Source organism: Sinocyclocheilus grahami, unplaced genomic scaffold (assembly GCF_001515645.1).
Source record: "Sinocyclocheilus grahami isolate Dianchi unplaced genomic scaffold, SAMN03320097.WGS_v1.1 scaffold700.1, whole genome shotgun sequence".
NCBI lineage: Eukaryota > Metazoa > Chordata > Actinopteri > Cypriniformes > Cyprinidae > Sinocyclocheilus > Sinocyclocheilus grahami.
This window is the reverse complement of record NW_015505879.1, coordinates 272,449-289,327: the sequence shown is the minus strand read 5'-3', so window position 1 is coordinate 289,327 and position 16,879 is coordinate 272,449. Positions and strand designations below refer to the sequence as shown.

Here is a 16,879-nt window from a genome sequence, read left to right as displayed (position 1 = left end):
CTCTGTCGTTCCTGGAACAACATTCCTATCAGCTTTATGATTCCTATTATTCCACTCTAATTTCAGAGTCAAGGCTACAATTGATTGACTGAACCAGGAACATGTCCTGCTTGTGTACATAACATCGTGCATACGGGCAATAAAAAACTGGCTGCATGATAAAAAGTGAAGTGTGTAATTTCTGCACCATTAGAGTTACCAGACTGTATTGGAACAGTAGAGAGTGTTGATAAGGGTTTCCTGATCTCCCTCATCTGCTATTGGCCAGCCAAACAACATAACAACCGAAACTCAGGCCATTGGTCAAGTCGATGTTGCTGTTTTCCATTAGTTGTAATGCTTCAATGTTACACAGTATTTACATTTTTGGGGGAAATCAAACTATGAACAACTTACACTATTATTTAAAATTTGGGGTCTGTTTGATTTTTTAAAAATGTTTTTGAAGGTAGCATTTTAATGCTCCCCATGGCTGCATTTATTTGATCACAAATACTGCAATATTGTGCAATAGAATTGCAATTTTAAATCTGTTTTTCATATATTTTAGAATTAAATTTATTTCTGTGATGCGAAGCTGAATTTTCAGCATCCATTACGCCAGTCTTCAGTGTCACATGCTTCTTCAAAAATCTTTGTAATATCTTAATAAACATTTCTTTTTATTATCAATTTTAAAAACAGCTAATTTTGTGACATTGTGTGTGTTGTTTTAAGAAAATGTAAATAAAGAGATTAAAAAAAAAAAACAGCTATGCTGCTTAAAATCTTTGTGGAAGCCATAATACATTTTAAGGATTTTTTGATTAATATAAAAGTTCAGTTTTTTTGTAACAATTTAAAAAGTCTTTACTCTCTTTTAATCAATTTAATGTGTCTTTGCTGAATAAATAGTATTTATTTCCTTGACATTAAATAAAAAAATCCTACTGACCCCAAACTTTATTTTTTAGAAATAGTGTACATTTACTGTAGTAGCTTCTGCATTTTTTTTTTTTTAAATGACACACTTCACCTTTAATTTTAAGTTTCAATCCTAGCAGTCTAAGGGTCTGTTAGAGTCATCATCTTCTTACCTTCAGGTCCTCATATGTGTCCGCTGTGAGTTTAGTACTGTTCATATTCAGGCTGCACAGACTTTTCATAGCTGTAAGGAAAGGTTGCAATAAGTTAATTATCCTACATGTTTATTAAAATAAACCATAAATGTGTCCGGACATACACTAAATGTCTCTTACACTCAAAAGAAACCACTGTTTTTTTAAGTGGATAGTTTAAATACTTAATTTAAAAAGCTGTGCAAGAATTCAGAGCCAAACAACAAGTAGATGATTGTTTATATGGCTAAGCTCCAAAAAAAGCACAGCAGAGCAGCAGCTGTGAAAAGTGGAGGTGCAAGGAGCTGGTCGAAATTCAACTGAAAGCTCATGATCTTCATCTAGAGAATATCATTCGTAATTGTGTTCAAGTAAATAATAAAATTGTGCCTTCATACACATAACAGAAGGTCTGACTTCATTGATGGCAAAAACCACTGGTTCTCGCATGTTACGTGGCAAATTTAAAAACACGGTTGCGAATGACATTTGAGATCTTGGGTGGAGAGGAAGATTATTTGCGAGCAATGACTATGGCTTCAAAAGACTTGGACTATAGTGCATGAGTCATATTTTATGATACTTTGAAGCTTGACAGTATAAATCACCAACTACTTTTGTTACGGTATATGAAAAACAGAAGCTCGGATGGACATTGCGTTCTCCTTTTGTGCTCCACGGGAGAAAGAAGAAAGAAAGTCATACTGGTCTGGAATGACACAACAGAATACTAATTTTTGGATCAACGAAACCTCAACAAGCTTCACAAATGAATTATTACTAGCTAAGATCGGTTATAGATCAAGAAGCTAGAGAATAAATCCAATTATTTTAATTTGAGAAACAGCTGTGTTTTTAACTGGTCAGAATGAAAGTAGCTTGGGTATAAGATGTGTGTAAATGTGTTCTTACAGCTGAGGGAGAGCAGGCCAGCGTCTGTGACTGGAGTCTCACACAAGTTCAAAACCTGCAGACAGGCCAGATGCTCCGATAGCAAACGCAGCCCAGCATCTCCAAACTAAAACAGAGAAAACATAAATCAAATCAAGAAAACAGACTGAGAAAGGTTTTTATTAAAGAAATGAATACTTCTATTCAGTAAGTATGCATTAAATAGATCAAGTGTGACAGTAAAGATATTTATAATGTCACAAAAGACTGTTTCAAAGAAATGCTGCTCTTTTGAACTTTCTATTCATCACAGAATCCTGAAAATTTTTCTTGAGCAGCAAATCAGCATATTAGAATGATTTCTGATGGATCACGTGACACTGAAAACTGATGCTGAAAATTGATGAGTAATGAGGCTGAAAATTGTCATAACAGGCATAAAAAAATGTCATTTTAAAATACATAAAAATTTATATTTTTAAAGTTTTTTTGATCAAATAAATGCAGCCTTGTTGAGTATTAATAAAAAATAAAAAAAAAGACAAAAAAAACAAGACCCCAATCTTTTGAAAGGTATATTTTTAAAGCATTTAAAAAGTATTCATAAAGCATTAAGAAAGTTCTTTCGGCTTCAAAACTCATATAGCTGCTAGACTGTTCCAAAATAGTGGAGATTCTCTGTGACTACAGGACTGAAAATGAAATGAGCAGAAGAAAACAGACCTGGGTGGACCATAGGTTGAGCTGCTTGAGGGATGGCAGTTTGATGAGCTGTTCGGCGCAGGCACTGGTGACGTTGGTGAACGCCAAGCTGAGGTTCTCCAGATTGCCAAAGGAACCGGAGCTCAGCAGACGAGCCAAGTCAGCATCCTAGGGCAAAAAATAAAATGGGAAGAAAAAAGCCTTGAGGAAGGATATTTGGTAGTGTTTACTTATGAAAACAACAGCATAAATACAAGCCCATCCATAAATTGTAATTTACACAAACACACACTTACCGTAGATTTAGAGGGCAGAGTAAGTCGAGTAGGGCCTCCTTTTCTTTGCTAAACAAAGAAAGAGATATTACTAGTTCTGCAGTTTTTAGTTCAAACACCAGGTGGCGCTTGAGAGTCAGCACCATATACGTAGGAAGTCTGTAAATGGGTCACTTTTGTCTTTTTGTGTTAATGGGAGCACTGCGATAAACCAGGCCTGTGACGGCAGCGATGACTGCATAATGACCGGCCACCGTATTATCAAAGCATGTGCGTGGCAGTAAAAACATCTCGGTGTTGATTTGTGAAATTGGTTTGTGCACTCACCAGTTCTTTTAGCTCTCTTTGTCTGTCGCACAGCTGCTCATACATGCGCAGGCCGACCTGGGTGCTCTCCAGGGTGGAGATGATCTGTAGCTGAGTGTCTTTGTTCTCTATGATGTTGTACTCCAGCATCAAACACAGGATCTGCACGGCAGACACACAGAGATCACTGCTATATCCTACATATGGACTTCCCTGGAGTTTTTTGAACTCTCCACAGATAATGTCGTGAGCTGCCTTGTAGTCTACTTGGGCTGCATCCATACAGAAATGGAAACTCATGGGTAACTGATTTGATACGACAGTAATTGAACTTTCTGCGAAATCCGTGTGGGTTAATATTTAGCGAAAAATCTCTTGTGTGGATTACTATTGAAATTGATGGATTTTGCCTGCAAAATTTTGCCAAAAAACGAAAATGCAACCACTCAATTCATTCCAATGGAATTTGATGTTAGCATGTTGCTAAGCTAACAATTGGATACTATAAACAACACAAAACATAGCACAAAGTTTCATAATGTAACAATTTACAAAAACTCTTAAAGGGACAGTCCACCCAAAAATGAAAATTCTGTCATAATTTATTCACCTTTACGTTGTTCCAAACCTGTAAGACTTACTTTTTTTGTGGAACATCAAAGATGATATTCTGAAAAATAATTTAGCCAATTTTTTTTTTTGTCCGTACAATGGACATCATTGGGCTCCAGTTTTTAAAGTTCTTCAAAATATTATATGTTCCACAGAAGAAAGTCAGTCATACAGGTTTGGAACGACATGAAGGTGAGTAAACGATGATAGAATTTAAATTTCTGGGTCAACTATACCTTTAACCTGATATTTAAATATCTCTCTAAATGGTTCTATATACACATTAGGGGCAAAACTGAAGTCACTTACTTTGTGAATTTGGCATGTGCAAGGGCCCTAGAGAGGAGAAAGCAAACAGAGAAAAACATCGACTTAACTCAGGCACTCAAATAAGACAGTATCGTCATTCCACATAATTACACAAGTTGCTTTCTATATGTAGGCGTGCTTGCCTCGACACGCATCATGATACAATTTCAAGTAATCTAAATTGTTCTGTGTGCATGTCTGGGAGGACTTCATCAAATGTTTTGCATGTGTATCATGAGTGCTCTGGGATGTGGATGGCTGTTGTTAACTTTTTCTAATGAAGGCTGGAAGCTCGGCCTAGCGTACGAACCCAGGTGAGCCCCCCACCTGTGGCAACCACAGGGCTCTGCAGAAGACCTGTAATGATGCGCTCTGTCCTGCAGGGCCAATTACAGGAGCCACAGAGGACCCGAGAAGCCTCACCCAATACCCACAATCCCACTGCAGAGCCCTGCTGCGGCTCGCACACGTCAGTACTCTCCCTTGCATGCCATCCCTCGAGAGACCAGCCCACCGCACGTACACGGAGAGCCCCTGGTATCGTTATGTAGGCTACATATCCAAAACATGAATTAATATTTCTCATACACTACCGTTCAAAACTTTAGGATCGGTATGATTTAAAAAAAAAAAGTTTTTGAAAAACCTCTTGTTCACCAGAATGCATTTATTTGATTAAAAACAAATACAAGCAAAACAATAATATTGTGAAATATCACTACAATTAAATGTTTTTTACTATTTTAATACATTTTAAAATGTAATTTATTCTTGTGATGGCAAAGCTGAATTTTAGCAGTTCCAGTCTTCAGTGTCACATGATCCCCTAAACCTAAACTATTCTAATATGCTGATTTGGTGCTATATAGAATAAACCGAGATTATTTAACCCAATGATTATCTAAAAGTGCCCCAAATACTTTCAGTGTAGCTACCTGTAGTAGCTTGTAGAGTAGCTAGCTACTTTTTCAAAAGGGTAGCTTGATTTTATTTGATGTACTTTGGATAAAAGCGTCTGCTAAATGTACTTGCTTATAACAATATTGCATTTAAAGTGTTTCAGGCCCTTTCCATGGAAATTGCCATATTTGCATGCAGTCATATACAAAACACCAGCTGTTTAATTTGCTACAGATTATTTGAAAGACCTCATTTGACTAAGTAACCATAGGACATCTGATTCTGGTAGGATGACAAATGGAATACATGATGTAAACACATGTAAATGTGCACCTTTAAAATATCCATGAACCGTAGTTACGGAAATTTGCCAAAAGGCCATTGGAGAGTGAATGAGTGAAGTGATCGCAACAAAAAGCCAAAAGGGAGCAGTGTGCAGGGATGCCTAGGGAGTGAGCTTTGACATGTCTCACTCTCTTGAGTCTTTGCGAAGCATGGAAACTTTTGAAAATAGTTCCTTATTCCTCTCAGGTGGCCGTACCCTGGCCCAGATGCTCACAGTGATGACACAAACGGTGTCAGGTGAGACCAAAAATGTCACTACAGCTACGCCACTGTTGTTTGTCACAAAAATACTGACCGATTAAAGCAGGTGGAAATGAAAGCATGCGTATTTAAGGAAAATTTAAGAAAACAGGATATGGAGCCGTGAAGTCAGCAAATATGATACAGAGAAATGTTTTGAGCTGAGGTCTCAGGGGCAAACTGCATCTCATGGGTTGGAAAACCAGTGAATCAGACGCACCTGTTGATGAACTCTTCATAGCAAGAGTAGATGGCAGCCAGGCACACCGCCACGAGATTGGGGAGAACCCGAGGATGAGGGCACTGTCCGGTGGGACCGTGCATGCTGAAATCATAACATGTAAGAAAATGTCATGTTAGCACAGCTTCTGCGTCCAAACGCACACAGAGAGACAGCTAAAAGAAAACAAAGCTGTAACAGGAAGTAAGCACAGGGCTTGGTCCTAAACAGACCATTAAAATTACACAGTCTGATAGATAAAAGGATGTTACAGTTTGTGAACATATGAGGGCCTGTTCTTTGTACGTAAGTGAGGTGGAGCCAGGATGAGGTAACATTGTGTTCTAACCAGGTGCGTTTGCAATGAGATTCCAAGCTTTTATCGCTCTCGCCACAGTGTTGTTGTCATTACTACATAGCTTCGCTTGCACAAGGAAAGTGATGTGTGTTTGTATAAGGGGAAAAAAATGTCACTCACCTGTGAATAAACTTCTTGACCACTTCCATGCCAGCGTTAAGCTCATTCAGAGCCAAAATATACTCCTGAGTAAAGAGACGGAGCCTGGGGCATTTCCCAAAGTCCTGGAATGAGAAGAAAACACCAGGAGACTCAGTAAATGAGGATGCGGTGGGTGACGTGTGAATTCGAGAGCACTTCCAAAATAGTGCGCAAACCCACCATGTTGTGTTTGAGGATTCTCTGAACCACAGGAGTGAACACTTCAATCACCACCATCGACCGAGGACGCTCCCTACAGTGCTGTGTAGGGGAACACAAAAAACGATAACGATTAATACATATTAATCATCAAAATCATTACATATAACCCCATTCTTTAAAAAGTACTTGGTAATGATATCAGGAAAAAAATTGGTAAAGTAATGATATCAGAAAAAAATCTTTTTTTAGGATTCTCTGATGAATACAATTTTTTTTTTTTTTAAATAGAAATCTTTTCTAACATTGTAAATGTATTTACTGTCACTTCTGATCAATTTAATGTGTCATTTCTTTTAAGTTTCTTCTTGGTAGTGTAGCAGTTTTTGTGGAAAATGTAAAAATGGTTTATATATGAAATAGCCATGTGATAATGGCTATTTTTTTTTGAAAATCCTAGTAAATTCAAATAATACAAGTGAAAGATACTTCCCATTTGACCTTTTTGTCTTTTAAGTTCACAAACACAAGCCAAAAGATTTTGAACAATTAAAAAAAGGAAATATTAAAAACAGCAATAAAATAAAATAAAATGGTTTACAAAATTGAACTCAATTGTTCCCCTGACAAATAGCCAGAATTGTCACATTTACCTTGCAGAAGAATTCACACAGGTCAGGGGGAGGGTGGTTATTCTCCAGCAGGGGTGCGATGGCCTGCAGACAGATTCAAAACCTTAGTCACTTCCCCACAGACATGTAGAGTCTTGTTGCTTTTCATCCACATTTTACAGAAGTGCACAGCCTTCAGAGAAACTTCTGTGCGCGCCTGTCCTGTTTCTATGGCATTCCACTACATTTTCAAGTCAATTTTATTCTAGAGCGTGTTTCACTGAGCCTTAAGACACATTACGTAACTGCCTTTGTTAGCAATGGTGTTTAACACACTGTTGTGTGAAGGCTATATGCGTCTTCATATTTTCTTTGAAAAACAAAACAAAAAGGCAGCTTTATAAAGCAAATAAAGCTCACTTACCACAATGATGTTCTCATGGTCCTGAGCGCTGAGGTTAGTGTTCTGGGAAGGGAATGACACAAAAGCATTTGTTGAGAATTCACTGGCCAGAGGTGCCACAGCTAAGTGACTCAACAACCAGCAAGCCCTGCTTTTAAAATGTTAATGCCCTTCTTGGGAAAGCCGGTGTGACTCCGGGGATATAGCCTTTTGACCAGTGAGGCCAGTGAGAGGTCTGTTTTTAGACCTTTTAAAACCTTCTTTGAATCCAAATACTTGGTATATGTGGTGTTCAAAGACAAAAATCTACATTTGCAAATCAAAGTGGGGATGCAACCAATCTTTCCCTATCTGGAAAAGAAGATCCTCGTTGTGTAGCGATGCCATGTAAAAAAAATAAAGAAAAGAAGTCTCTAGACTAGACCACAGCAACCACACGTAACTCTTAACCTGAACACAGACTCGAAATGAAACGTAATGCACCTCAATTCACAAATGACACTCAAACCAGAAATGACTAATCTAACATAAAAGATGCCAACTATACTTCAAGAAGAAATTGGCTGAAAAATAATACATCTGATAAATTTGATGTGCTCACTGAGAAAAGTGACTCATAAATGCATAAAAATAAAATTATATCAACAATTACTGCCCTAAATGAATAGCCAAGTTTATAGAATATTCTATTCCTTAGATATGGTTAGAGGAACTCAATAAATCATTTTTTCTTGTCTATCAGGCAAAATTCGAAAGAAATCTTTTATAACTTTATAAATGTCTTTGTCACTTTAATTAATTAATGCATCCTCACTAAACAAAATTCATTCATTAAAAAAACCTTTGAAAAGGTTGTGTAACTGTTTCTGTAGAAGATTTTTAGGTAAACAAAAACGTTTATATATTAAATGTGATCATGTCTACTTTTTGTCCTAATAAAAGTCCTAATACATCCTATTTGATAATTTTTTATTATAATTTCATAAACACAAGCCAAACGATTTTCAACAACTAAAACAGAAAGATTAAAAACAGCAGTGAAAAAAAAAAAAATCTATTATATTTTAGGAAAAATCATACATTTGACAAATCTGCTGTTCTCAATGAGAAAAATGACTCATAAATTTAAGGAGAAAATATTTTCTTTTTCGGTTTAGGGTTGAAGTTGCATGATTTGAAGGATCACTGCCCACAGCAAGCGTTACATACCAAAATTTTGGATGGAAACAACTATGAGCAATAATAAAAGTAATGCACGCCTTAGCAAGCACTATTAATAAACTTTACACTCCTGTCAAATTAAATAATTAATAACTAGTCTTCTCACCAATTAGATGACGTGACGTACCTCAGCAAGCAGGGTGGAGATGATGTGCAGCGGGGCCTGATGGATGGATTCGTCCTGCAGGGGTGAGGTGAGGGCCATGTCCACCAGGGCCCTGATCTCCTTCAGAACCACGTCCCAGCGGCTCGGGTTATTCAGAACCTTTCGGTACTTGTAGATCTTTTTCTGCAGATGAGTCAGATAACCCAGATTGCACACACCTGCCTTTTACCAAATGCGACCAGCAGTTATGAAACCAGCACATATTTTACCACCATAATGCAGCAGTGGTCACGTATGATAACTACATTACAGTGTGAATTACCTCACCAAATCTACCCAGAAATAAGCTGTGGTGACCAGGCTTGGAGATTCAGGGTTTGAAGTTCATATTTTGTTCAATTTTATTGCCCTCGTGCATGGATATTTTTTTCAACCACAGGCACTTTTCTTAAAACAAAACACTCTTTTCACGCTCTCACTAGTTAAATCTGTCTACTATAAACATCCCATAGTCAATATTTTTTTTTAAACATCATGAACACTTCCACCGCATCTCAAAATATGGAAACTTACTGACTGGAAACTTGACGCACAAAAAAAAAATTATGCTCGGAAATTTCCTCTATACACATCACATCTCGTATATCATATCAAGCATGCTCTTCACTGTATCCTTGATCTTCAGGGACATGGCTGTCTCCTTGGTAACCAAGTATTAACTTTTGATAAATCTTTATTGAGGCAAAATTGTTAATGCTGTAAATGACGTCACAACTGAGGTAGTAAACAGTGTAAACAATAGTATAAATCATTAGATACAAGAACAATCAACTGATTTATGACGGTTTCATTCTTCCATTCAACAAAGTGAATGTCATATAACAAAAACAAAATGTTTTAGTTTTAAAATTAGAAATCAACCCTTGGAACATCAAAGTGCCCGTAGTTGAAGAACCACCCACTTACACACACTTATAAAATGATAACCTCACTAAAACTATGTAAAATGTCATGACGCCGATGCTTTTTGCAAGTCTAGCCTTCCTTGACGTGTGACCTTACCTTCCACTGTAACGAGTGAAACCATTGGTCCCGCAGATAGCTGTTAGCAGCCTGTGAGTGCACACAAACATTCGCAAAATGAGAGTGTAATCTCACAATGAGTGTCATGAAACCGTAAGGGAGCTGGAGGTACCTGCAGGAGGACTGTCCCTCCAGGGAAGCTTAGCTGGACACAGTATTTAGGGGCGTTGTCCCAGGACAACAGCTGTAGGTCCTCGATAGTGCTGTAAGACAGAGGGGCCTCCATGTATCCTGTGGGCTACAGAGACAGGAAGAGACACGTTCATATTTGCAGAAAACTGTCTGAGCTTTAACACCTCTCAGGACGAGCGTCATGTACCGCACTGTCAACCTTAATAAAAGCTCTGCAGCATCATGGACTAGCGGTTGTACAATTTATTAACCTGCAATGTGAATAATATGATGATTGCTCTCTGAATGTCATAATACGCCTTTGAAGTTGCATTGAACTCTTGACATAAATATCTTCGAGCCAGTGTCACCCACATAATGATACTTCAATCAAATTATTTCAAAGGTCAGTGGGAAATAAGGTTGAAGCTGAAATGGTTTGTGTTGCTGGGCACAACGTGCAGTCTACAGTTTCCATGTTCTATTATTCTTATTTTAATTTTATTAATAAAATTAGATTATTTTAATCATTGTTAACGGTATAGTTTACCCAAAATTCTAAATTAATGAAAGATTTAGCCATTCTAGGTGTATAGGACTTTCTTCTTTCAGACAAATACAATCGGAGTTACATTAAAAATGGCCTGGATCTTCCAAGCTTTATAATGGCAGTGAATGGGGGTTGAGATTTTGAAGTCCAATAAAGAGCATCCATCCATCAAAAAAGTGCTCCACACAGCCCCAGGGGGTTAATAAAAGAAATCAGCAAAGTGATGCATATCAATATCCATATTTAAACCTTTATAAACTTTAATCTCTAGCTTCCGCTAACTATCATACGTACATTCACGAGAGAGTGGCATTCCAGCAGATGAAGCAGAACGTAGGCATAACATAAGCTTTGGCGAGAATATGCAATTCTCGCGAGAACCAAGTTTTGTTTACAGCAAAGGAAAACCAGTCTCCTCTTGGCTTATATCAAAATCTTCCAACATTTTTCTTTACAAATCCTCATTTTGTACTTCTAATTTGTGACTGGCGGGTTTTTTTTGGGGCTCTCTACTGTGCTTCGTGTTCGTCACTTTCACATTAATCACTGTATTCACCTACATCTCACGTCATCCGCTGGAACGTCACTCTCTTATGAACGCACATACGACTGTTAGCAGAAGCTAGAGATTGCGATTTATAAAGGTCAGTTTGTCTGTTATAACAAACTGATCTTTAACCCCCCCCATATAATACCAAAAATACACTTGTTAAAGTTGAAATTGTTTGAACTTGGAGTTTCTCTGCTTAAGAGTTGGATGCATTGGAAGGTTTTTCACAAGTTAGCATGATAAGTTTTGATGTGGCATCATCTTTCTTGAGGTGACATCAATTCACGATAAATTACTAATAAAGAATTTAAAGTCAGGTGAATTCTGATTGGCTGTCATAGTTCTGAAAGTGATTCCAGCAATATCATTCTTCAGTGGCATTATTATTATAGTTGCATTCAGACTTCAATTCTTAGAATTATGACGACTCAAAACTTTATAGTTATCTTGTTTGGTGTGAACGGGCTTTAAGTCTCATCCGGTTCTTTATTTGAGCTGCAGATTTACAGCGAATTTAAGGTTCCCCTTCTTAATCTTTAAATGGCTGCAGGAGCTTCTTCATTTTCATTATTTGTCACACATGAGCCTGTTGTAGCTTATTTCTCAGTTTCACTCCTGACAAGTGTTGGTGGTCACATGACCTCAAATGTCAACAGGCTGTTCCCCATCTCTTTACCTCTACAATAGCACACTGCGGCTGTTCCTTTATTAGTCTCCCTCCCTCCTCCGCAGCCCGGCAACAGGCTCTTCCATTATTAGCACCACCCACCCTCGGCGTCTTTGCACAAACAGGCTATTGCTTTATTTGCGCTGCTCTCCCTCTAGACTCAAACCAAACCACAGTTCCTGTATTTGTATTAGAGCAAACAAGCTGTTCCTTTCTTTGACTCATTCTCTTTGCGTCTCTCGCTCGCTCAAACAAACAGGCAGCTCGTCCCCGTATAACTGAATAAAACAGGACTGTCTTTTATTTACATCCCCCACTCTTAGGTGATAGACAAACTGGCTGTTCTGCCCTCCGCTGCAGAATCGAGATGGCTGATTTGTCTTTCTTTTTAAGAGTCTATGTGATAAGTATCTATTACATGACATCTAATTTTTCAAGCAATCAATCACGAGTCTGCTAGCAGGCTTGTGTACGTTGGGACATGTGCCACACGTAGAGTAAAACAAGGGCCCCGAAGTGGCAGAAACCCAGATAAACAGCTGAAGTCTACTTGTCTCTCATAAAATCAAGGTAAATATTTCACCACTGGGGTTTATATATCTACAGCATGGTAAAAACCTCTTTAAAGGTTGTCATAGCTACAATATCCTGTATGACGATTTGACGTGAACTTGCGCCGAGCTTGACGTTCCATCTGCTTATCTTTGTGTCTCTCGCTGTCCTTTCCTCTCTCTCTCGCTATCTGTCCTCCTTTCCATCTCCGTTCCAAGAAGTCCTCCGATTCTTTCTTTCTTCGTCTCATTCAGCATGTTTTTCATGGTGCAATTCTTCCTTAAGGAGGAGTTGAATAGCTCTCCTCTCACCATTGCTATGTTGCCATGGAAACAAAGAGATGAAATAGAGACATATGTTTTTTTTTTGTTACCAGGGAGATCCAGATGGAAAACGATGTGGAGAAAAACATCAGTGTGTTCAGGTGGCGTCTCTATAACTGACAAACTGATCTCGGAGAGCTCCTGTTAGCGCTGCACCTACTAAACTGTGAGGAACCACAACAAAGGCAGATTTCTCAGCTTCTCATATCGTTGTTTGAAGAGCTGAGTGGTGAATATAAGATAGATATGTATATTAGTGATCGACGGATAAATCAATATTGGGCCACGTGAGATGGTCATAACAGCAAATAACTGACTGATTAAAAATTTTCTAAATTGTCCCTTATATCAGATCTAAAATCTAACACATTATTGTCAATGGATAATACAAAACTTCTGCTTTTCAAAAATTACAGAATTTAAATAAAGTATTTATGCAGTTAATATTCAATATCGTTTTAAAACAATTCATCTCTAGGTCTTAAATTAAACTGCATTAAGCTATAATTGCATATATTTTGGACATATGCCAATTGGCTCTCTAGTTATTGATATCAATATCAGACAGTTAAAAACCCATAACGGTTGACCACTAATGTATATTTTAGCAATACTGTATGAGATGCCATGCTTCGTTATGATTACAATTGCAACAACTTATTTTAATTAATTAAATTATATTATTTTAATAACAGCAAATGAGAAATACTGCAGAAATTACATTTAATTTTATACTTTTTAATATTTTACACTTTTTTTTTTTTTTAAATACACTGTTCAAAGTTTTGAGGTCAGGAAGTTTTTGAAAAAAGACTTTTATGCTTAACAAGGTTGCATTCATATGACCAAAAACTGAAACTGTAATACTGTAAATAGTATTACAATTTAAAATAACTATTTTCTATTTTAATATATCTTAAAATGTAATTTATTCATGTGATGACAAAGCTGAATTCCCAGCAGCCATTACTCCAGTCTTCAGTGTCACATAAAACTTCAAAAGAAAAAAAACCCATCCTAATATGCTGGGTTGGTGCTCAAGAAACATTACTTATTATTAGGGATGTAACGATTCACTCAACTGACGATTCGATTCAATTCACAATTTTTTTAACAAAATTAGATTTAAGACAAATTATAAATTGTGTCCTTTTATTATTTCTTGGACAAAATACTGCACATTTCTTTGTGAAATTGAAATATAACACTATAATAATATACTAATATAGCATTTGTAAATTATTGATCTTTTGTTGGTTTTGATTGCTTCTATTGTCCTCATTTGTTAATCGCGTTGGATAAAAGCGTTTGCTAAATAACAATTTAAATATGTAAATGTAAATAACAAACCTAAATTGAAATTTTAAAACAAGCCCCAAATCAAATAAATAAGTAACACAAATAAAAGAAATCTCTTCATATAAACAAACTTTGTCTGTGCTCTTTCCATTTAAAATTAGAGGCAACCACTGCATTTTAATCATGATCCAAACAAAGATGCTGCATACATGCAACATGAGCAGTTTTTAATCTAAATTACATTGTATAATTTTGAAATTTGAAGCAAAAACAGAATGGTTTGACTTCAGTTTTGTGAAATTGTGCATAAAAATTATCAGCATGAAACCGAAACAGCAGACGAGCTGAATGAGATGCAGATTCACTCTCTGCCAGCAGGTGGAGCTTAAAGCGTTTCACTGGTTTCCGCTGTAAACAAAGCAGCGCTGCACTTATGAACTTTAATATGCTTTATACAGAGGCAAGATGAAAAGAAAAAATACCATTGAAAGTAGGGCTGCACGATAACTCGCATGCAATATTTAACGCGTATCTTGTCAGAAAGCCGGTTCTGTAATCAGCGGTAAATCTCCATCACCTGCAGGCTTTCATATTGAGCAGCATTAACTACACAGAGCCGCTGTTCACTGACGAGCAGCGCAAAAAATCGCGCGAATATGAATGTGGTTTTGCGCAACTCGTCAGTGAACAACGGCTCTGTGTAGTTAATGCTGCTCAATGTGAAAGGCCGCAGGTGATGGAGATTTACCGCTGATTACAGAACCGGCTTTACTGATAAGATGCGCGTTAAATATCGCATGCGATTTATCGTGCAGCCCTAATTGAAAGACAGTAAGTTCCCCTCAGACATACATTCATATAAACTCCTACCCCTAACTGAATCGCTATTTGTTTACCATCTCAACCGATTTGAATCGTCACATATTTAAATCGATTTTCAACCGGCTCGCGGTTAATCGTTACATCCCTACTTATTATTATCATCAATGTTGAAAACAGTTATGCTGCATATTTTTTTTAAACATTTTTTCAGGATTATTTGATGAACAAAATGTTTATTAATGTTTAATGTATTTTCTGTCACTTTTGATCAGTTTGACCATTCTTGCTGTATTCATTTATTTTTTACTTTAAAATATCTTACCCCAAACTTTTAAACAGCAATGATATGATAATCATTAATGGCAGAATTCATAGCCTAAGTGATATATCAGTCTATCACTAAATTAACTGTGATCATATATATATAGATATATATATATATATATATATATATATATGGATGGACAATGTCCAAGTCATACAATCTTAACATTTCACATGCTTTTGCATAACTGTTCAAGCAAGCCAATGCACATTTTGTGTAAATTGAGCAAAAATTTACTGCATGGGCATGTAAAAACTGTGACCATGTACTCTTTCTCAAAGTAAACATGGCTTTTTCCAGTTAAACTCTTCACCCATGATATATTAACAGCAAACCATAGCAGGCCAGGAGGAGGAAGCCAATGCAAGCGTGAAGGAAAAAAAAAATGTCTCCAACCAGGACAGCCAACTGTAAACTAGAGTTCACTTGGTGATCTAGTTTCCGTGCATCTAAAAACACCAAAAGCAACAGAGAAGCTCAGTTACTGTACAGACAGGTACGACTGCATGCCTATGGGCTCTATACAACACTAAATTCCCAAAGACAGCTGGCTTCAATTAACGCCATATATCTGTTAATATATACACATACATGAACGGCAGTAAGTCATGCAAAACCAATGCACACACTTGCGTCCTGATATGTGGTTTGCACATGTGGTGCTTGGACTTGTATGCAGTTAAAAACAAAAACACATTTCTTGTGAAATCTTGTCCAAAGAAATTCTCAGTATGATGCAACTGACTGTGGCATGCAAGGTTTAACACAGCCAAAATAAAGCTCAAGTGAAATATTGGTTTTAAAACTGTTTAAGCATGTCAAATCATTGACCGGTGGAGTTAGCAACCTTCAGATGATGTGGCTATTCTTTGTTCGCTCGTAATTCAGCCATATGGCTATCTAGGGACAGAACTAGTTTTTCATTCGGTGGGCTGAATAGGCAAATTTCAGACTACCGTCATCCATTAATGCGTCAGCCTAACCACAAATTCGATGTCTGAGATGGTTTATGCGACAAAAGGAAATTTGGCGGTGAGTGTCAACATTATGGATGTGGCAACATCAGTTCCGTTTCAAAACCTCAACAGCCAACAGCTGAGCAGATTAAAAAGCTCACACATAATCGACAAAACTGATATCATATTATACATCCGCCATTTTAATTACATGCAACATAAGTTACAACCAAACTCACTGTTTATTCGGAGGGTGTCTGGTTATGCACCTATATATGCAATGGAGTCAGAGTGAAATTTCCATTTTAAAATGTGTTTTCAAGTGCAGTAAAACTGATTCATGGGCAAAAAATGATATATATATATATATATATATATACAGTGGTGTGAAAAGGTTTTTGCCCCCTTCCTGTTTTTTTTTTTTTTTGCGTATTTGTCACACTTAAAAGATTCAGATCATCAAACTAATTTTGATATTACACAACGATAATGCAAGTAAATACAAAATGCAGTTTTTAAATGATTTCATTTATTAAGGGAAAAAAGCTGTCCAAAACTACGTGGCCCTACGTGAAAAATGAATTGCCCCCTCCTGTTAAATCATGAAAGAACTGCAATTAACCACATTATTTTAGAAAGCTGAGTTAAATTTCACTAGCCACATGCAGGCCTGATTACTGCCAGACCTGTTGAATCAAGAAATCACTTAAATAGAACCTATCTGACAAAGTGAAGCATGCTTAAA

The 16,879-nt window shown here is 37.0% G+C and overlaps 1 protein-coding gene across 1 annotated transcript in view; it reads right to left on the bottom strand.

Annotated features, from left to right (window-relative positions):
- The window catches only part of LOC107559802 (C-Maf-inducing protein-like), a 38,823-nt gene that overhangs the window by 2,734 nt on the left and 19,210 nt on the right, over positions 1-16,879 (bottom strand). The window contains exons 2-16 of the mRNA XM_016243770.1: positions 10,092-10,217; positions 9,959-10,009; positions 8,918-9,079; positions 7,591-7,632; positions 7,209-7,271; positions 6,577-6,657; positions 6,376-6,479; positions 5,898-6,002; positions 4,520-4,569; positions 4,193-4,219; positions 3,293-3,543; positions 2,987-3,034; positions 2,712-2,858; positions 2,010-2,115; positions 1,077-1,147 (exon numbers count right to left, since the gene is read on the bottom strand). Of these exons, the coding sequence (XP_016099256.1) occupies positions 1,077-1,147; positions 2,010-2,115; positions 2,712-2,858; positions 2,987-3,034; positions 3,293-3,543; positions 4,193-4,219; positions 4,520-4,569; positions 5,898-6,002; positions 6,376-6,479; positions 6,577-6,657; positions 7,209-7,271; positions 7,591-7,632; positions 8,918-9,079; positions 9,959-10,009; positions 10,092-10,217 (1,434 nt within the window). The remainder of the gene's footprint in view (positions 1-1,076; positions 1,148-2,009; positions 2,116-2,711; positions 2,859-2,986; positions 3,035-3,292; positions 3,544-4,192; positions 4,220-4,519; positions 4,570-5,897; positions 6,003-6,375; positions 6,480-6,576; positions 6,658-7,208; positions 7,272-7,590; positions 7,633-8,917; positions 9,080-9,958; positions 10,010-10,091; positions 10,218-16,879) is intronic.